This window comes from Corythoichthys intestinalis, chromosome 21 (assembly GCF_030265065.1).
Source record: "Corythoichthys intestinalis isolate RoL2023-P3 chromosome 21, ASM3026506v1, whole genome shotgun sequence".
Classification (NCBI taxonomy): domain Eukaryota; kingdom Metazoa; phylum Chordata; class Actinopteri; order Syngnathiformes; family Syngnathidae; genus Corythoichthys; species Corythoichthys intestinalis.
The window spans coordinates 23298330-23321394 of NC_080415.1; the positions used below are offsets into that span (position 1 = coordinate 23298330).

Sequence of the window (23065 nt, forward strand, 5' to 3'; positions counted from 1 at the left end):
AAAGATGCATTTGCTTAGGGCATACATGTGTTTACACGTGATTAAACAGTGCACCACCCATATTGTATACATATTGTGACATTACATTATTGTGATGTGGGCTTTGGTTGCTCTGTAACACAAAAATATGAACTTTAATTATTATGGAAATTCCCTTGAAATATTTTATCTCTTTAAACAATGTAATAGACAAAACCTCCATACAAACAAATGCCCTAAAAAATAAATCTTTAAGAGGGGAAATACAGTGGGGCAAATAAGTATTTAGTCAACCACCAATTGTGCAAGTTTTCTTACTTGAAAAGATTAGAGAGGCCTGTAATTGTCAACATGGGTAAACCTCAACCATGAGAGAAAGAATGTGGGAAAAAAACAGAAAATCAAATTGATTTTTAAAGAATTTATTTCCAAATTAGAGTGGAAAATAAGTATTTGGTCACCTACAAACAAACAAGATTTCTGGCTGTCAAAGAGGTCTAACTTCTAACGAGGTCTAACGGGGCTCCACTCGTTACCTGTATTAATGGCACCTGTTTTAAATCATTATCGGTATAAAAGACACCTCAGCCAGTCACACTCCAAACTCCACTATGGCCAAGACCAAAGAGCTGTCGAAGGACACCAGAGACAAAATTGTAGACCTGCACCAGGCTGGGAAGACTGAATCTGCAATAAGTAAAACTCTTGGTGTAAAGAAATCAACTGTGGGAGCAATTATTAGAAAATGGAAGACATACAAGACCACTGATAAGCTCCCTCGATCTGGGGCTCCATGCAAGATCTCACCTCGTGGCGTCAAAATGATAACAAGAACGGTGAGCAAAAATCCCAGAACCAAACGGGGAGAACCTAGTGAATGGCCTACAGAGAACTGGGACCACAGTAACACAATGCGCCGCCAGGGACTCAAATCCTGCACTGCCAGACGTGTCCCCCTGCTGAAGAAAGTACATGTCCAGGCCCGTCTGCGGTTCGCTAGAGAGCATTTGGATGATCCAGAGGAGGACAGGGAGAATGTGTTATGGTCAGATGAAACCAAAATAGAACTTTTTGGTAGAAACATTCTCGTGTTCGGAGGAGAAAGAATACTGAATTGCATCCCAAGAACACCATACCGACTGTGAAGCGTGGGGGTGGAAACATCATGCTTTGGGGCTTTTTTTCTGCAAAGGGGCCAGGACGACTGATCTGTGTAAAGGAAAGAATGAATGGGGCCATGTATCGAGAGATTTTGAGTGAAAATCTCCTTCCATCAGCAAGGGCATTGAACATGAGACGCGGCTGGGTCTTTCAGCATGACAATGATCCCTAACACACAGCCAGGGCAACAAATGAGTGGCTTCATAAGACACATTTCAAGGTCCTGGAGTGGCCTAGCCAGTCTCCAGATCTCAACCCCATAGAAAATCTGTGGAGGAAGTTGAAAGTTCGTGTTGCCAAACGACAGCCCCAAAACATCACTGCTCTAGAGGAGATCTGCATGGAGGAATGGGCCAAAATACCAGCAACAGTGTGTGAAAAGCTTGTGAAGAGTTACAGAAAACATTTGGCCTCCGTTATTGCCAACAAAGGGTGCATAACAAAGTACTGAGATGAACTTTTGGTATTGACCAAATACTTATTTATTTTCCACCATGATTTGCATATAAATACTTTAAAAATCAAACAATGTGATTTTCTGGGTTTTTTTTCCCACATTCTGTCTCTCATGGTTGAGGTTTACCCACATTGACAATTCCAGGCCTCTCTAATATTTTCAAGTGGGATAACTTGCACAATTAGTGGTTGACTAAAAACTTATTTGCCCCCCTGTATGTCCTGTGTTAAGCATGGTTTATACTTCTGCGTCGGGCCGATGGCAGAGCGATGGCGTCGACCCTACACCTTCAATGAGCACTTGAAGGTCTGTGTAAAAAGACGACGCCCAGTTATTGGGGGGGGGGGGGGTGTATTCTTTTTGTCGTTTCGCGGGCTTTAGTGGGGCTTCACATAGCACTCATTGGTTTCTTTAATGTCAGAGACGGAGCAGCAGTTTCTCGAGCTAGAGCTCATCAAAACAGAAAAATGCTGAAACAGAGAAAACGCAGAACACGTTTGTGGAGGTGTTCTGCCCGACCACTGTCGAGACAGAGAAATTTGCCACACTTGTTCACCCAATGAGAGGCATTGAGGACGATATTTTCAAATGTCAGCAGGTAGATTAATAATCTTCCAAATCCAACCTTTAATATCACAACAGCAAACAGACAGCATAATAATAAAATAGCAGTCACGGAAATTAGGTTCTCTGTGTACGAACAGTCCTTGCCATTCACGTAGCAACGTGTCACCGCGACGTGTAGTCTGGATTTTTGGGAGGCCCACAGCAGGCTACGGCGTAGCAGGCCCGGATCTAGGTTTGCCCACCTGAGTGGGCACTAAGAAATCTTGAGGGGGCACCCCCAATGCAGGCTCTTTTTTTTTACCCTCTGCATTTCTTTAATTTTTCTTAAATTTAGTCAAATAATTTTCTCCATCTTGTTCTGAGTGTTAACGGCTGGTTAACAGATTAATGCATCAGATTCTTCCACTTACTTTAAGTAAATATTACTATTGGTACAGTATTTGTTCTTATTAAGGCCATACAACTACAAGTTGGTCATTTTTCACCTAAATCAAGACAAAAATGCTTTCAAATAATGTTTTGAACAATATCTATTCTGGAATTTAAAAACATTTCTGACAAGTTTTTTAAGCTTATTTTCAGCTAGATATTTTTCTTATTTCAAGAAATCTAAGTGAGTAAATTTAATTGAAGCACTCACAGATAATTTCACTTATTTCTAGTATATTTACACTGAAAACAAGGAAAGCTTTTCTTTTTTTTTTTTTTGGTTTGGGTTTTGCAGTGCATATGTAATGGTTTCATTGGTACACCGTTTGATTAAACCTTTGTTTTTAAAAACTACTTAAGAAACATTTTGAAAACTTCCAGAATAAGTGTCTGGATTTTATAAGCAAATTTAAATTGCAATATTTAAACGCAGAGGTGGGTAGAGCAGCCAACATTTTTACTCAACTAAGAGTAGTGTTACTTCAAACTAATATTACTCAAGTAAGAGTAAAAGTAGTCATCCAAAAAATGTACTCAAGTACAAATAAAAAAGTATGCAGTGAAAAGAATACTCAATTAAGAGTGACATTTTGAGTAAATGCTTTTTTTTTTTTTTTTTTTTTTTTTTTTACAATGGTATATGAACCGTTGTTATAATGATACTGGACAATAACACATTACATAACCGCATAAAGCCAAAGAAATACAATAAAAATGTATTCCAATGAGAGAAAAAAAAACATAAACGAGGCATTCTTCGTCCAAAGAACATGAGTGCCATCTGGTGGAAAAAATAGTTCCTCGTTTGAATTTCTTCATTATTACTATTTAGAAATTAAAAGGAGCATATATCCGGTTATCCTTGGTCAATCAATGCCAAATAAAAACTGGTATAGAGGTTGAAATCCGCACTTTTGAGTCCTGTTGAGAGCAGCGCTCAATATAAAATACTTCATTTTTTTACGGTACTAAAGACCATATGATTGAGCAGGCTGGCGTGAAGCTAGGACGGCAAGCTTGCGTCTGATTTGTATAATGGAGTCATGTGATTATTTTTGCGACGTCTCATTGGTGAAATCGGTAGAGCTACTTGGTACTACTACAGCTTTTACAGCAACTTTGCATCGCTGGCAAAAACACTTTTTTATGTTCTGTCGGGAGGATAACGGCTGCACACCCAATAATATGGTATTGGTACAGATATTGTGATATCTTTTTACTTTCTTTGACCGAATATTTAGTGTAACGACCCCACAGTATTATTGCTGTTCTATCAGCTTCCTACCATCAGCGAACGCCTCTGGTACAGATGGGTGTGTGTGGTTGGATGAGTAGGAGTGGGCGGGGCGAGCGGAGGGTGCGTGTGTGTATGTGCCTGGAGGAGAGAGAGGAAGCGCGCGGATAACAAACGAGGTTGGAAAAACAGCTTGTTTAGGTGATTGCTTGTTCGGCGTTGTTGCGGCCAACAGTAACCGTTAATCCTGCTGTAAAAAAGTAGGTGAGACCAACTCTCCGTGCGTTCTCTATATCCAGTGCGACGCTACAATAGATATTCCCGACATTTTGATTGGGTGGGCACGACACACGTCTGGGTGGGCCATGCCCACCCCGGCCCACCCATACATCCGGCCCCGCGGCGTAGGGTCTAAGCAGGGTACGCCGTCACCCAGAGGTGGGTAAAGTAGGCAAAAATTTTACTCAAGTAAGAGTGGCGTTACTTCATAATATTACTCAAGTAAAAGTAGTCATCCAAAAAATGTACTCAAGCACGAGTAAAAAAGTATCCAGTGAAAAGAATACTCAAGTAATGAGTTACATTGTGTGTAACTGCCTATTTTTGATTATTTTTTTAAACAATGGTTATTTTTTTCTCTCCACACAAACTTATCTATATGAACTGTTTATATCATGATACTGTAAAATAACCCATTACATAACCACATTCAGCCAAAGGGGAAAAAAAAAATCATTGAATTCCGGCGAGAGAAATGAAGCATTATTCGTCCAAAACGCCTGAGTGCCCTCTAGTGGACAAAATAGTTCCTAGTTTATTACTGAATACTGTAGTTCCTTCTACTATAATGAAATTAAAAGGATCATATCTCCGGTTTTCCGTGGTCAATTGGTACCAAATAAAAACTGGGAGAGAGGTTAAAATCCATGCTTTCGCGTCATTTTGGGGGCAGCGCACTATGTCAAATACTTAATTTTTTATGGCACTTTAAAGACGCCACGTGATTGAATAGGCTGGCGTGATCATAGAACGGCAAGCTTGCGTCTGATTTGTGTCATGTATTATTGTTGTGACGTCTCATTGGTGAAATTAGTAGCGCTACACTTGGCATCGTTGGCAAAAAAAAATAATAAATCTGATATGTAGGATTAAAACGAAAAATGTAATGACTCTTGTGTAGCCCAAAGTAGCGGAGTAAGAGTAGCGTTTTTTTCTTCACAAATCTAGTCAAGTAAAAGTAATAAGTATGGCTTAGTAAAACTACTCTTAGAAGTACATTTTTCTCAAAACGTTACTCATGTAAATGTAACGGAGTACATTTAACGCGTTACTATCCACCTCTGCCGTCAACGCCATAGCTACGGCGTCGCCCCAACGCAGAAGCTTGACAGCCCCTTTAAAGTTCCTTCAAGTTTCATTAAAAATCAAGTAAGATGTATCTAACACTTTTTAAACACCACTTAAACCAGACATTAATGCCATTACCAAGGCAAATATAATGGGCAACACCATAAATAGTCAATAACTGCTAGAATGTTTGAACATTTATCAGAAAACAATGCAGAATAATTCAAAATTTAAGGAATTTAAGACCAACCAGACGAAATACAGTGCCGTTTTAAAACGCTTGGCAGTGATCCTTCGCAACTTCGCGTTTCAAACGTCGCGCCCTCAGTCCATCGCAGATTTTCTTTCAGTTAAAAAAATAATAATAAAATACAGATGAGCTGTTCCGACCAATCGCGTAGTCGTTATCTCTCTCTCCCTGCTCTTTGTTGGTCAGGCAGTGCACTGGAGTTGCTTAATAAATTTAACGATTGACAGACGTTTGGGTTTGCTCTTGCCACAGATGCAAACTTCAAAGCGCCGCATGTGTCAATCATCGTTTATCTTGTTAATCAGTTGCTGTGGCAACTTGTTGTGTGTAAGTGAGCAGCTTGAGCTGATTTGAGTGGACTTACTCAATGAAGCATTTAATAAAGCCAAGCATTTTTATTCTTCTTTATTCTTTTTTCAAAAATAATTCGGTGAGACAGTAACATGTTTAAAACTTATCATAGTTATCAGATTTGAAGTGCTTAAAAACATTTATTGAAATGTATGTGTGTGTGTGTATATATATATATATATATATATATATATATATATATACATACATACATATACATATATACGTATATATGCAGTGGGGAGATCAAGTATTTGATACACTGCCGATTTTGCTGGTTTCCCCACTTGCAAGCCATGTAGAGGTCTGAAAAAAAAATCCAGAAAATCACATTGTATAATTTTTAAATAATAAATTTGTATTTAACTGCATGAAATAAGTATTTGATACATTACCAACTAGTAAATATTTCAGATCTTAGTTCTTTTTTAAGAACCCCTCCTGTTCTCCACTCATTACCGGAAGTAACTGCACCTGTTTGAACTTGTTACCTGAATATAAGACACCTGTTCACATACTCAAACAAACAAACTCCAACCTCTCCACAATGGCCAAGACCAAAGAGCTGTGTAAGGACAGCAGGAATAAAATAATAGACCTGCACAAGGCTGGGATGGGCTACAGGAAAATAAGCAAGCAGCTTGGTGAGAAGGTAACAACTGTTGGAGCGATTATTGGGGTTAGGGTTAGGCTACATGCAAGATCTCACCCCGTGGAGCATCACTGATCATGAGGAAGGTGAGGGATCAGCCCAGAAATACACGGCAGGACCTGGTCAATGACCTGAAGAGAGCTGGAACCAGAGTCTCGAAGAAAACCATCGGAAACACATTACGCCTTCATGGATTAAAATCCTACAGCGCACGCAAGGTCCCGCTGCTGAAGCCAGTGCATGTCCAGACATGTCTGAAGTTTGCCACTGACCATCTGGATGATCCAGAGGAGCAATTGGAGAAGGTCATGTGGTCGGATGAGACCAAAATGGAACTTTTTGGTCTAAACTCGGTTCGTCGTGTTTGGAGGAAAAAGAAGGATGAGTACAACCCCAAGAACACGATCCCAACCGTGAAACATGGAGGAGGAAAATTTTTTGGGGCTGCTTCTCTGCCAAGGGTACAGGACGACTGCATCGTATTGAGGGGAGGATGGATGGGGCTATGTATCGCCAGATCTTGGCTGACAACCTCCTTCCTTCAGTGAGAGCCCTGAAGATGAGTCGTGGCTGGGTCTTCCAGCATGACAACGACCCAAAGCACACAGCCAAGGCAACTAAAGAGTGGCTCCGTAAGAAGCATCTTAAGGTCCTGGAGTGGCCTAGCCAGTCACCAGATCTGAACCCGATAGAAAATCTATGGAGGGAGCTGAAAGTCCGTGTTGCCCGGCAGTAGCCCCGAAACCTGAAGGCTCCGGAGAAGATCTGCATTGAGGAGTGGGCCAAAATCCCTGCTGCAGTGTGTGCAAACCTTGTCACGGACTACAGGAAACGTTTGGTATCTGTAATAGCAAACAAAGGTTTCTGTACCAAATATTAAGTTCGATTTTTGTGATGTACCAAATACTTATTTCATGCGATTAAATGCAAATTTATTATTTAAAAATCATACAACGTGATTTTCTGTTTTTTTGTATTAGATTCTGTCCCTCTCAGTTAAGAGAACTTATGATACAAATTACAGACCTCTACATGCTTTGCAAGTGGGAAAACCAGCAAAATCGGCAGTGTATCAAATACTTGTTCTCCCCACTGTATATATATATATATATATGTGTGTGTGTGTGTGTGTATATATGTATATATATACATACATATATATATATATATATACATGCATATATATATACACACACACATATATACATGCATATACATATATACACACATATACATACATATATACACATGCATATATATATACATATTTATACATACACATACATATATATATACATACACATACATACATACATATATATACATACACATATACATACATACATATATATACATACACATATACATACATACATATATACATACACATATATATACAGTGGGGAGAACAAGTATTTGATACACTGCCAATGGGTTTTCCCGTTGACTGTGTATCAAATACTTGTTCTCCCCACTGTACATACACACACATACATATATATATACATACACATGCACACACATATATATACATACATACACACACACATATATATACATACATACACACACACACACATATATATATATATGTACACACAAGTTTTTTTAATTATACTTTGGGGGTACGGGGTGGGTTCTGGTCCCCAATAAACGCAAAAAACGAGGGATCAATCACTGTATTAGGATTAGTAAATTTAAGACTTTCAAAAACGCTGGTGGAACCGTGATGTATTCAAAAGTTATACGTGAAAAAGCATTAATATACATGTCTCTTTAGATACAGGATAAAATGAGACTGGTAGCCTTCTGCACTTTTCGTTAATAAACATTTGCTTAAAAGTATTTAAATGAAGTGTTGGAGTTCATATTATTTAAAATTTTGATTACAATATTTGCCCTTTAAACAAAAATGAGTATCAACTCCAAATACTGGTTATTGCCCACCTAGACAACTAATCGGTCTACTCCTAGTCATAAATCATGAATGGGAAATGTAGTGGAAACGGGAAATAGCCCTGGTTTATTCCGCTCTCAATGGGAGATTTGGGGGGAAAAAAATCGGCAAAAAGCCGATTTGCAAATCCTAAACAACATTTACATAAAACATTACTGTAAATTCTTGCTGTGAAATACATTATTATATATTGTGGACATTTTTTTGTTCTTTTTCTGTCATACCTTGGCCTTCATACATATAAGAGACTTCATATTAGCCATCACAGTGTGTGACTTTGAATGCTGAGCTCCTGCCTTCCGGGCTGCTATTAAATTGGAGCATGCACACAAGGCAAGCGCAAGTTGTGGGACGGACAGTACCCTTCAAACACGGCAGATTGCGTAACAGCAGCTAAGTGTGTGTGTGGCGGTGAGGACCCCCCGCCGCTGCTTCTGACACTTAGGGCTTGTCATGAACGATCCCACCACGGTCACTGGTGACGGGCTAACGATCATGCCTGTAGGGCACCTGGCTCTGATTGGTTGGGAAGGCGCCAGGCTCAGGAGCAAGTGGGCCACTCAACACATCTGCTGCGCTGCTGACAGCTCAAACTGTGAGAAGGTACTTTTTGAGGAACTTATTAATTGACACATGGATTATTCTCATTTCTCTGTAAAACTTCCAAAACTTCATTAACAGAGTTTACGTCCTCTCATTTGTGAGTATATACATGGGCCCACAACAATCCAGAATTGACTGTTGTGTAGAAATGTGCCGATCACCGGTTTCAAGGTATACCATGGTATGTCAACGTCAAGGTTTTAAAACCGCAAAAAATTTCCGTCATACCGTCCTTAAGGTATTACGATATGTTTTATGTTTTATGTCCCAAAATGCATGGAGAAATCCCTCCCTTGCAGCTGTAAGGTTCAACCCCCCCCACACCGGTTGTTACACGATGGCTGGAGGAGGTGAAACTCCTGAACTTTTTCCCGCATCCAAGAAAACTAAATTGCTGGTATGGGAATACTTCGGCTACAGAAAAGTTACAGACAGCCGCGGCTTAGAAGAAGAGGGCCAACCAACATGTAAAACATGTTTGTTGAGGGTGGCTGCCAAGGAGGCAATACCTCCAATATGATTTCGCATTTATACAAAATTAAAGGTTAGTAAACACTGTCATTGAACATTTCACACCAGCTACGAGGGTTAACTCCAGCTGTTTACTGTGTCTAGCAGTGGTAAAACATTTTTTGTCTCTCTGTGGCAATTGTCTGTGTTGCAAAAAAGTGTGTGTATAATGTAAACATGATAAGTGTCATACACACGTGCTTTTTATGGAAAATATTTCAATTATTTTTGTTCTGATGGTAATAATGTCGAGCTGTGGCTGTGGGTTTAGGCTTACCTAAAGGACTGCATTTATTTTATTTAGAATACTTTATTATTTAAAAAAATAATAATTTAACATTATATTTATGTTCCAATTTGCTAATATGTTTTCAAATTCAAAATCCTGTTCGATGGAAAAAAGTTTTGTTTTTTTTAAACCCAGATTGTCAAAGTAACAGATTTTAGAGCTGTAATTGTAATACTGTGACACTGTGAAACCATGATATTTTGGCTTAAGGTTATAATACCATCAGAATATCATACCGGCACATGCCTACGTGTTGTGCCACCATAATTCAAAATCATAGCCAATTGCAGACCTCAGTATCACTCTGAATCAGCCTAATATGCACCAGCAACGACACAACCCTCGTGTGGATTAGCAGCAAGGAAGACAAATGAATAATTGAAAGAACTATGGGTTCTTGTCAGGACACTAGGACAGGCGAGAAACTGTAGGAAAACTTTTGCCTGCTCACTTTATTCAGAACCTCTGACAGTTCCCGACTGAATAGAACACGGCGAAGGCAACTTCAATAGATATGGATCAAGGGTAATGGAAGATCCTGGAACAATCTTTCCATGAATGCATGAAGTTATTACAGCGAATTCTGGTAACGTGTCTGAGACTACACATTGTTTCTCCAAAGGGAAAACTTGTAGTTTAGTACTTTTCTGACATGCCATGAAATTGCATGATGTATTGGTTTAAGCATCATTCAATAATTAAAGTTGCAGAATGTCAAAGCAGCCCTTTTAGTCTTCCATTTTTATGTGTGTTTGGAAAGCGCTAGTCTTAACAATCAGACCTTGTTGAAGGCTCGGTCTTGTGGGCTTGGCTGTTGTATGACTGAAATCCAATCTTTTATCCAACCACTGACCTCAGTATTACTCAATTGAAACTAAAACAGTTCAAGATCTTGCGGGAAACTATAGTCAACGCCGGTTGGGTTGTTTGTGTGATCAGAATCAAACCTTCAATTGTACCACTGGCTTCCAGATTACTTGTCCTTGAGACATTATATTGTCGGTATGGTTCTCACACAATCAAACAACTTAACCGGGAAGTTGTTGGGCAGGAACAAGTACAGTAATACTGTCCTTTAGAGCAGGGGTCACCAACGACCGCGCAGAAATAATAAATAATTTATTAACGACTGCATTCTGGCCAATTGACTTTGGCCTGTGCCGCTTAACACACCAATATCCCTGTCTACTCTAGATATACAACTACAGGATAGGAGGTCGTCATTGAAATGCATTGATTGGGCTGTTAGCACTAAATCTCGTTTTGTATATCTATGCGCGCTTGGACTCGATAATAACGTACGACGTAGGTCGTCGCCAATCACATTTCTTCCCGGAAATAATTAGCCCCCACACTAGAATGACTGAATAACAAGACGTCTTTGCACAGACTTTTTACGGGGAAAAGGGAACCTGACGAGCCAGAAGATGAGCCTACAACCTCGAAGAAAACAAAATTTATGCTACTTCCCAATCTCTAAAGACCCACGAACTGCGAAGGAGTGAATTCGTGACCCATATGTGAATAAACCGATTTATTCGAGCATGTCTGTTGAACAGGAATATCAGCTTGTAGAGATCGCAAATCACGGCGACTTAAACGTACATTTGAGACAACAACTCTACCGAAGTTCTGGATTAAAGTCATTTTGGAATATCCTGACATCGCTAGGAGCGCGCTGAAAACTGTGCTACAATTTCCAACATCGTGTATTTGTGATGCTAGCTTCTCTCACTCTCCCATCTCGGGACCATCTCGTCTCAACGAAACAAACTCAGGCCTCCCACTGATTCAGCGGGTGAGTTGTATTTTTTCCCTGCACTTAACACGACGGGGCTAAAAACAAATGCTATTTTATATTTGCTGTATTTTTCTGCCGCACATTGCCGGTGTTCTGACAAAGTTGGCATGCGCGTAACATTAAAAAGGACCGCGAATGCAGCGATTCCAAAGTACACACTACAAACTTTCTTTAAAGAAAGGAATATTAACTTACGTTTGCCATGTTAGGTGCACACAACAACTGCACGTTGCCCTCTCACTTATCGACTTCGCCGTGTTGTTAAGCATTAATTTACGCCATTTCCGTGTTGCACATGTATGTTTATGATGTAAATAGTTTTTTAGCACCATTGGATAACATTGAGAGTCCAACTGAATATAAAAGAGGGCTTTTTTCACCGCCACAAAAGCTTTGGGAGCAAAATTTTATAAGGTTGCAAAATTTGACAGGACACTGGTCCGTGAAAAAAAGACCCAAATCACACCGGTCCGTGGTGCAAAAAAGGTTGGGGACCCCTGCTTAAGAGCTTTCCCGACGAGTCGACGATATCGATGACGCAAATGCGTTGACGGTGAATAAAGGGTTGAAAAAATATATGTGTGGAAAGTTAAGAATGGCGGACGCTCGGTATGCAAGCGGGAAAAGCGGCACTAAACCAAAAGAGCACACCAGAGTGACCAAAGCATGGACTTATTCCAACCAAACAAAGGAGGGTCCACTGTCGTGTGCTGTCTCTGCTATGCCGAGCTTGCATACTACGGCAGCACATCGGGCGTGAATGAACACCTGAAGTGCCGACACTCAGTTGTAATTTCGGAAGACGACAGGAGACAACAAGCTGGCAGATCCTAAGTCCATATAACTATCAACATTTTTTAATTGAAGTTGCCTTTATGTGCGTCATGTAAACGTGCGTCATTGAGTTATTTTCACGTACTTCCCTCAAGTGACATGTGACATTTATTTATCTACTTTGCTGGTGCTCCCGAAAGCTTTAGGTCTCAAAAGTCTTTGTAGTCTGTGCACAGCATGCTGATTGTATTTGTTAAAAGGAGGGATGCTCCTGCTTGGGAAAACATTTTAAAAAATGGAAACACTGGCCAGCTTCCTATAGTCCATGACTACACTAATTATACTTACGTTATATTGTAATGTACTGTAATTTTCGGACTATACTATACTATAAGGCACACCTGAATATAAGCTGCCACCCACCAAATTTGACACGAAAACGGCATTTGTCCATAGATAGCCGCACTGGACTATAAGCCACAGCTGTCCTCACTGTATTATAAGTGTCTGTCATAAGACCAAATGAACCACCACGAAACTGAACTAATTGGGTGCAATACTTAATTGCTTCAAGAAGCTTCATTTAGCCATAACTGCTACCTTGGGGGAGACTTTGCTGCCACCTGCTGTCAATACTATTGTTGTCCAACATGCCTCCTAGCATGCATTGCAGTGCTAAAGATGTAAATAACAATCAAAATTCATGTTCTGTGTTAATTATTTCTTCAGTTTCTCATCCAGTTGGTTCATTAATTGCTAGCTCTGGTATTCACTAACACTTTATTTGACAGTGGCGCCATAAAACCACCATGATTATGACATGACACTGCCATTAGCATTAATGAATGCTTATGACAGATGGAAATTTTGTGTCATCCGGCAAGTTATCTCACTTTTGAATAGATGTAAAAGATCCAAGCTTGGCATAAATGGAATTAAGTGCCATAATTTGCCGCATAATACTAAATGACATCTGTCATAAGCATTCATTAATGCCCATGATAGTGTCATGTCATAATTTTGACGGTCTTATGGGAGTCTTATGATGCCGCTGTCAAATAAAGTGTTACCTTTTAACCCAAATAAATCAACCGCACTGGACTGCAGGTTTGAAAATGAGGGGAAAAAAAGTAGCAGCTTATAGTCCGAAATTACGGTATATTTACGTAAATACATATAGTAGTACAGTATAGTATAATACTAAAGCTACATAATTTTAATACTGCTTTGTTATCTAAGAATTGATATGAATCATGTTGGAAAGGTGAAGTCAGTGTTCTGAATCTGTTTACATTCAATTCTTTTGCACTAGTTAATGCTATCAGCATTTCACCTCATTATTTAATTGTGATTTATTATTGTTATTTATGTGTTTGTTTGCACTTTAATAACAAATTTAAGTGTTCCAAAGTGTTTAAGTGAATTAGTAAGTGTTAACAAAAAAATATTATAATAGTTGACTAATCGTTAAAAAAACAGTCTGATGACTAATCAGGAGAAAAATAGTCGTAAGGTTGTACCAAACCTCTCCAATACAAAATCATTGGAGACTTGCAAGGGATTTAGCAGACACTGTCAGATATCTGATTCTTCCACCAGGCATCTTCTACTGGATAGTTTTGGGGCATAACCCATCCTCTGTGGGAACTCATGGGAGAAGAGTGACTTTGTTGGCTAACACCCTAGCTTGGTAATACCAATATCTGATTCTGGAAAATGAAGACTGTGTACTGCTGCTAAAACCACATTATTTCCTACCAAAGGTCAAGCACCTAATTCAATTTTGTCTTCAAGAGTTCCGATTTGTCTTGCCGTCTTCGGCTCATGAAAGAAAAGCAATTCCACCTCAGGGCGAGATGCGAAATGTTGGATAAAAGTTCAATATGTTAGCAAACACTATACTCTGATGAGCGCAAATTCATCGGCTGGGGATGTCATGTTTCAATTTGACAAAAGACCACTATGGACCAACAATAAACAAGTGGTATTGATTAAAAGAGATGTTAGAACCGGATGCAAAAAAAATTCTGTAAGACGCAATTTATTGAATACGTACTTCTTCAGACTACCTGTGGTCATTTGAATCATTTTGAACGAAACATTTTTTCAGCTCAGCCCCCAAACAGTGAATCAAATTGTGCTGTAATTTGGAACAGAAAACAAGAGGCTTTTACAGGTACAGTATCTCCTTTGTCAAGCGAGATCTTTGAACTTAGCAAAGAAAGCAGCATGGGTTTGGTATGTATTTATTCTGTGCGAGTTCCCAGCATGAGCGAGCAAATTTTCAGGACACAGTGCACATATTTGGTATTCATAACAGGAAGGATATGCCTCTATTGAGCGAGCATATTTCTCTGACAGCTGTTTTCTCAGTGATTGTTCCAGTCCATTTTGGAATGTCGCCCCACTTTTATTCCGCCCCAATAAGGACAAAAAGACGGCCTGGATTTTCATTCGACGAATTTCAAGCATTCTTTTACTTTGGACAGTTTTTCCCTGGGACTTCTGGTTGGAAAGCAAACCATGAGCGCTTTTGGCGGAAACCCAAAAAAGACCAACTATCGGTGTGCTTTTAACAGTTTGAATCCAGTGAACACCCATATGGTCGTGGTTTGGCCTACGCAATAGTTGCACGGGGTCCTCAATCACGACAATTCAAGGGTTACAAATGGCATACAAGAAACCGTTAGCAGTGTCAGTTAGCGGCATACTTTGTTTTTTCCATTGGACCATAGACTTCACTATCAGTTGACATAAAAAGGGGTGCAGGGGGGCCTATTTTCAAAAACTTAAAATTCAAATATTTTCAAAACCAAAGCCGCTAGTGACCATAACTAAAACAGGCACCTCCCTTAGGCATATATAAGTCTCCATGAGCAGCGACATAAAAAAATTCCAAGTCGTTCCCTAATAAAATCCCGATTAATTATTTTTTTAATACAAGTATAACAAAACTTAAAATGGCTATAAATTTCTCAATTTTTAAACTAGATGCACAAAAATCAACATATGCAAAGATAATCACCTATATTTTCAGGATCAATAGCAATATTTAACATATAGGTTTTTGCCCAAAACAAAAAGGTAGTTTTCACAGCTAATAAATCACTCAATTTTCACATCAGAAACCTAATACTTGAGGAAAGCATGCAGAATCATCTTAATTTTACTCAACAAAGGCAAAATTTTCATTTCTTTGATATACAATCACAACTTATTTAAGTCGAATTCCAATGTTACTATCTTGCCGGCTATCGGCCCCTCGTCGTTTTTAGATTAACATGTTACATAAAATTAAACATACATGTATTAATTCAATAAAATTAAAATTAAAATGAATAAAATTAAACATACATAAAAATTAATAAAATTTTTGTATGCAGAAATTACATTTCTGTGTATGGATACAACATGGCGGCCATCAAAAAACAGAGCTTTTAAGTTGAAAATTCTTGTAAATGAATGTGTACATCTCGCAATTTCTATAGATATGAACGTAAAATAGTCTAGATTTTTGGTTAAAAGCAAAAAACCAGGCAGTTATTATTCATTTTTGTAAGTATCAGGCTAAAGTTACTCAAATTTTTTCCATGCATTTTTTTTACAATGTTTAAAAGTGCCTTCATGGGAGTATTTTACGTGAATCCTCAACCAAATCACTCGAGACACTCCTGCCTGCTTGCATGCAGTAAAACGTTCATCCCTTTTCCACCTAAATCCAGCGATTGAACGCAGCGTGTGTTTGAGTTTATTACAGTGAAAGAAACTAGAGAGATTTGGAATTCGAGGTGTTGTGCTGAACTGGGTACATACTTACTTACATAATCGATTGCAATATGTAACATTTGATGGGGGCAGATCAACAACACGTCAAACCACATGCGGGATGCCTCTAGGCTCCGTCCTGGGACCTTAACTATTCATTATATACATAAATGACTTATACATAGCGTCTGAACTACTAAAAATGGTACTTTTTGCGGACGACACCAATATCTTTTCTTCAGGGAAGGACTTGATAAGTCTCACTAAGCCAGTACTTCTCAAATAGTGGGGTAGGGGCCCCCCCAGGGGGGCGCAGAGCGATGCTGGGGGTGACGCATTTGACCTTGAGGAACATACTTTTTGCCGTACCAAAAAAAAATTTTAATTGCACATCCACTCAGTGGATTTTCATTTTCAGCGTGTGCGCAATATTTTTGAACCAAACAAGAGCACACAGCAAAGAGCACTGGACATATGAAATGCTAAGACAAGGAAATAGGACAAAGCGTATGTAGCATTTGGCTTTTGGCTATGACTTTTAGTACAGTGGGGTACGCGGAAAGACAAGTCTGTTTACTTTGTCGAAAAATGTTTGCAGTGGACAGCAGAAATTTTTTTTCTCAGCGAAAATGTGCCGAATATTGCTAGCAATCCTCCGACTTTGTCAGTGTTACATCAGTAAACCAGCGAGCACTGTCAGCATCATATAAAGTGGCATACCAAGTTGCTAAGTGCAAAATAACCCCACACCATAGCAAAGGAGCTCATACTGCCTGCACCAAAACTAGAAACTATTCCTCTGTCCAATGAAACTGTCGTTTTTGTTCTATTAATTTTTTTTTTTTTGTGGTCTAATTGTTTGGCATATTGTCCTCGTGAGTTAATCTGCTAATCAATTTTAATTTATTATTATTTATTGATTTTATTAGATTTATTTTTCAGTATCAAACAGTCAAAAAATGAATCTTGAGTGTATTTTTACAGTATGGATGTTTTTTTTTTTTTCACACTTTATTTTAAGTTGATCTATATTAGTTTTTCTTTAATATTAAAAAGAACACAATGTTATGCAGAGGTGTATGATAATAAGAACTTTATATACAAATGATACTACAGTATATTTACAATGGCGGCAGAGAGTTGGGGTGGCGCGGAACATTTACGTCTTCCTGGGGGGGGGGGGGGGGGGCATAACAGAAAATAATTGAGAAGCACTGCACTAAGCTAATAAATGTCGAACTAGCAAAATTGCAGCAATGGTTCAACGCTAATAGATCATCTCTGAATCTTGAAAAAACAAAATACATGCTATTTGGCAGAAAAGATCTCAAGGAGCACTTAATTATACAAATAAACAATGTGACAATACAAAGAGTAAGAGAGCACAAAATCTTAGGTGTAGTAATTGATGATTTAGTAACATGGAAGGCCCATGTGAGCCATCTGCGCAATAAGCTTGCCAGAAGCATTTCTATTCTCTTTAGAGCCCAAAATATGCTAGATGAGAAGGCTGTCCAAACTCTCTACTGTGCACTGATATTGCCACATCTTAGCTATTGTTCAGAGGTATGGGGACATACACATATGGTACATCTACATCCTCTACTGATCCTTCAAAAGAAAGCGATTCGGATCATCCACAACTCGCCATTCAGATCACACACAAATAAGCGCTACATCAAATCCAAGCTTTTAAAATGTTATGATTTGATACATTTCAAAACTGTTCAGATGATGTACAAGGGCCACTCAAATTGTCTCCCGTCTAACTTACAAATTCGATTCCAAGTGAGGGAATCCAATTATGACTTGAGAGGGAGCAGATTTTTTACTTACCGCAAATTTAGAACTACCTTAAAATCATTTTCGGTTACTAACATTGGCGCTCGCCTCTGGAATGCCATTGACCCAGCACTGACCAGCATAGGGTCATTGGCTGCCTTTAAAAGGACTTACAACGACAGTATTCTGAGTCGCTACCATGATTAACCTCAATACCATAACACTACTGCTACACACACAGACATAATAGTGTTCCCACAACAAATAAATGATAGGAATGTCAGGGACAAAGATAAAGTAGTACTGCTGTCATATGTGCATGCTGTCCACTTGATTTGAACTGTAACATCTGTGTGCAATGGAGTTGCTCAACTGGTCGTTGAGTTCACTGGACAGAATTTTTTCAACAATGCGACCTACATTTAACCAACGCCCATGTCCGGCCAACACCTTCACGTCTGGATAACACAATGTACATTGCCTACTCTACCATGTATTGATTGTGCGTCCTTGCCTGCAGGGGACGGGACTTGATAAGCATATGCTTCTCCCCCAATGGGAAGGTGTGGTGCAACATTTGTGGGAGCTATCTTGTCAACTGATGGTGAAGTCTATGATTGGACTTGAAGTGACGATGAAGTGTTTTTCATATAAATAGTGTGTTGATGACTTTTTATTGACCATACAGTATCTTATCTTCTTCAGACATGGATACAAATGTGGGTTACTTTGCTGCAGTAGAAGTAAAACAACACATGAAACTGAGGACTGAGGTTCCAGGGTGACTCTAGTTGACAACGACTGACTTACTAAACTGCATTTTGTTTTTGTCTGTGGTTATATAAGGACTGAAAGTTCCGTAAACATCTGTCAGGTTTTTTTTGTTTTCTTTTTTTGCACCCAAATGTATAAGATGCATTTAATTGCAGTGTGTGTACAGATTTGTGTGGAATGCCGTAAGTCTTTTATTGTAGACTGGCACAGCTGGCCAAATGATTCATAAGAACAGAGCCTTGACATCATAAAGCTACCACGTATGAAAAAACAACAAGAACCAGAATCAAGCTTGTAAATTCCCAGGGGAAAAAACACAATAAATATGAGTTACCTGCTCCATCCAGAGTGTGAAGGAGCGCTGCCAGGAGTCTTTCTTCTCTAGGTGCAGGTAAGTGTTGAACAGGATGAGGTAAATGTAGCGCTCCAGATACTGCAGGCTCTTCAGCAGAAGTTGATGACACTCCCTCTCCGACTTGCCGCTTTTGATCTGTAGAAAATCAGTGCGAGACAGATTACTTTAAACACTATTACACGTGAGTTTTCAACATACAGACCATTTTAGAATATTTGCGAACAATTACTATCAGGATATTTCATGTGACAGACTGGGAACCAAAAGCTTTGATAAGAATTTATTGTGTTCACTATAACATAACAAACATTTTTCATCATTCTTTTTTTTTTTCTTTTACCATTTACTTAAAAACATGCATAATGAAACTGAAAAGGATTAAACCGATCATTTTATGACACTGACGACGGAGTAAACATTTGGACACAAAGTCAATCTAACAATAAGCAATCTTTAAAATATCAGTGTTACAAATTAAAAAACGCAATTATCCAAAACACAATTATTTACAGGAATAAAAATGACGGTGCTCACAAAAATGAACCAACTGTCAGAAAACATTTACAATGTTAGACCAAGTATTTTGACAGTAAAACATTTAGAAAAGAAACATAATTGCGTATACACTTAGTCGCAAAAAGCCAGGATGAATACAGAAAGCAAGACTAGCTTTTGTGTTCCACAGAATGTTTTCTTCCTTCCTGTCTGTCATTTCAGGACAATAAGAAACATGACAGATTTAAAAAAAAAACAAAAAAAACAAAACAAAAAAACCATTACGGCAAAATATGACTTTTTGTAAAATAGTCATCACTTATTTTTCCGAAAGAAAGTCATTAACAGTACAAAGCAATTATGTCGGAAACCTTTGGTGAAGTTCGCCCACCTTCCTGTGCCTAACTTACCCAAGGTCCTTTTGCTTAATGTTTTGACAGCAAATGGTTTGAATACCTGTTTACAAGAATAATGATCAAGCGAAGGGCAAGAGTGAAAGGAGGCCAGCAAACTCTTCTAATTCGATTAAAGGCTTTATGACATTTTCGTGCTTGAGCTGACGCTTCAATTAGCTACCTGGTACCCAGCTTTGTGTTTTGATTGTAGGGGTGTGTGTCACATCGATATACTCGTCAACAGGCAAAACATTTCAAGGCTTTATATTCATTGGTGTCAATAAGAGTTGTTGAAACTTGTAGTGGAAAAAAAAACTCAACTAACTCTAACACTTTATTTGAGAGTGGCGTCATTAGACCAGACATGTCCAAAGTCCGGCCCGGGGACCAAATGCGGCCCTTGGTCAAATTTCATCCGGCCCCCAGCCTCTGTCATAAAATCAATAACGTCTGGCCCGCACGCAGACTTAATAAATTGGTCAGCAGTACTGCTACCAGCATATGAAGTAGCTTACACACTAAATGCTGCTCCTCATTTACCCACCAAAAGGCAGCAGCACTCTAAGCAACATTACTCCGGGTGACCCCTTTATTCCCAATTTTCTAAAATGGCGACAATCAACAAAAAAAAGGAAGTTGACTGCGACGACCAACGCTTCAAGGATAGGTGGAAATTGGACTATTTCTTCACTAAAAGATGCAACAACTGTGTCTGCCTCATTTTTTGCAAAGAGACAGTCGCTGTTTTTAAAGAGTTTGATGAGAGGCGATATTACCAAACAAGAAACGCTGACATGTACGATAAGATAAGAGGGAAGATAGGCAGCGAGAAATTTAAGCAACTTGAAGCTAGTTTAATTTTACAGCTGCAGTATTTCACAAGAGCCCGAAAGTGGAAAAAGAACGCCACAAAGGCTAGTTGCAAGATTGTTGAAACTATTAATTAAAAAAAAAATAATAAAGCAAATGTGACACATGGAATGGCTTGCTAAAATTTGCCTAAATATATTGTTGTACGTAAAGGACGTCAGCCAAGGTCGGCCCCCACATTTTTACCACACCAATTCTGGCCCCCTTTGCATAAAGTTTGGACACTCCTGCATTAGACTGTCATAAGACCGTATTAATTACTGTATGACATGACATTGCATTGAGCATTAATGAATGCTTATGACAAATGTCATAAAGTCTCATCCGGGAAATTCAGTCACGAACTCCATTTATGTCCAGTTCGCATCTTTTACATGCATTTTCAAAGTGACGTGATGTGCCGGTAGACACTTAATGACATGTCATAAGCATTCAATGCTCATGACAGTGTCGTGTCATAATTATGGCGGTCTTATGCATAGGTGGAGTTTGACTTTTAGGGCAGGGGGGGGCACAACATGTTGATGACCCTGAAACGCAGTGTCAGTAATAAAATTAACTTACAAGAATATTTATAATAAGTTGACAATGAGTGTTTTTTGTTTCCAATCATTCATGAGGTAAATTCTAAATCAGGCTGCTTAGGCAATACTTTTCGCCAAGATCGTCATCCATTCAATATGGTACGCCCACCGGTGTCATGCCAATGTAGTTACCCCAGTCAAAAATTGTATCCCCTGGGCGGAGCCATATGGACGTACATTAGTGTCTTTATTTTTCAATAAAAAAAGAAGTTTCTTTAATTAAAATATATATTTTCAATTAAAAAAAATGTGTTTGAATGCAAAAATAAATTTGAAACTAAAAAAAAAATGCATGCGAAAGCTATTTTTCTTTGATTTAATTTTTTTTTTAGTTTTTTTTTTAAGTAAATTGTTGATATGTGTTTGGGCCACATTTTGGCTAGGACATTTTTGTCTTTATTATTCAATCAAAAAATAAGTTAAAATAAAATAAATAATAAATAATTTTTGTAAATAAAATATTCACAAAAAAAAAAATCACTTCAATCAAAAAAGGAAAATTTCATTCATAGAAAACGTTTTTGAATGTGAAAAAAATATTTGAGATTGAAAAAATTGCATTTGAACACTAAGGTGCTAGTCACATGATCTGTTCGAAAAATAATTTTGACCCAAAATAAAAATATATTTTTTTGTTCATTTCATTCATTTATGTTGCAGTTTTATTGCTTTGCAACTTAGGAAAGTCAATTTCATGCAATGACACTTTTCGGCCACTTAAAATCCACTTATAGTCTTATGACGCCACTGTCAAATTAAGTGCTACCAAAAACTCAAACTCTGTCCTAGGGCTGCCACGATTAATCATCTAAATGTCAATCGATTCTCAAATTAATCAACAACTAATTTAATAGGCAATTAATCATTTAGAGTCATTGTTAACCAAGATCTGTTACGGTCCGCGAATGCGGAAAACAAGATAGGACCCAAGATCAGATAATAACCGATGAGAAGCATTTAAGATTTTATTTAATACAAACAAAACAAACATGCAATCGCGGAAAAGGAATAACAAAAGGGGTCCGTGACTATAGGTCGACGGGGATCAATAATGCGAAACTAAGCAGTGGGCAGAGAGCCAATAAGACAACAAAAATACACTCAATACCTGCACAAGGTAGAGCATCAAGAAGGAAATAGTATCTTTTCTCGTAGTTACCATTCGACTGTATTACTCTAACACACTTAATTAATATAATCAATCAGGGAATAGTATCTTTTCTCGTATTTACTGTTTGACTGTTTGTATTACTGTAACGTACCCAATATAAAATAAATGGCATTTATATCATAGTTTAAGGAAAACAAGCAGAATATATTTGACATAGGGCATAGGAGATACATGATACACAGAAGCCCAACGCGCGCAACATGCAGTTGACTGAGCAAGATTGACCCTGACGACCAGGTGATAGACAAGACATCTACAAGTCCACGTTTGCAACACCAAATCCTGCAAACAGCTCTTCAGGACAGTCCAGAACAAATTGCAGGATGTCCAGTACCACCACAACACCGGATAACAAAAACAACTCTAAGTTTCATAGCTTGGGGCCTTTCAGACACCAAGGCAGGCCGACCTCCCACGTCAGGTGTCTAATTAACTATGACCCAGCAACGGTGACACACGAACTTGACCGGCCAAATCTGCAACAGAAGAAGACACAAACACACCCCTCTTCCT

The 23065-nt window shown here is 38.6% G+C and overlaps 1 protein-coding gene across 12 annotated transcripts in view; it reads right to left on the reverse strand.

Annotated features, from left to right (window-relative positions):
- pald1a (phosphatase domain containing paladin 1a) overlaps positions 1 to 23065 on the reverse strand; it is a 124000-nt gene that overhangs the window by 19981 nt on the left and 80954 nt on the right. For 11 of the 12 annotated variants that reach the window (XM_057826621.1, XM_057826619.1, XM_057826620.1 and 8 more), the window contains one exon: positions 19017 to 19172. In XM_057826621.1, coding sequence (XP_057682604.1) covers positions 19017 to 19172 — 156 coding nt within the window. Of the gene's footprint in view, positions 1 to 19016; positions 19173 to 23065 lie in introns of those variants that run through there. The other variant, XR_009061797.1, reaches the window with a different exon arrangement.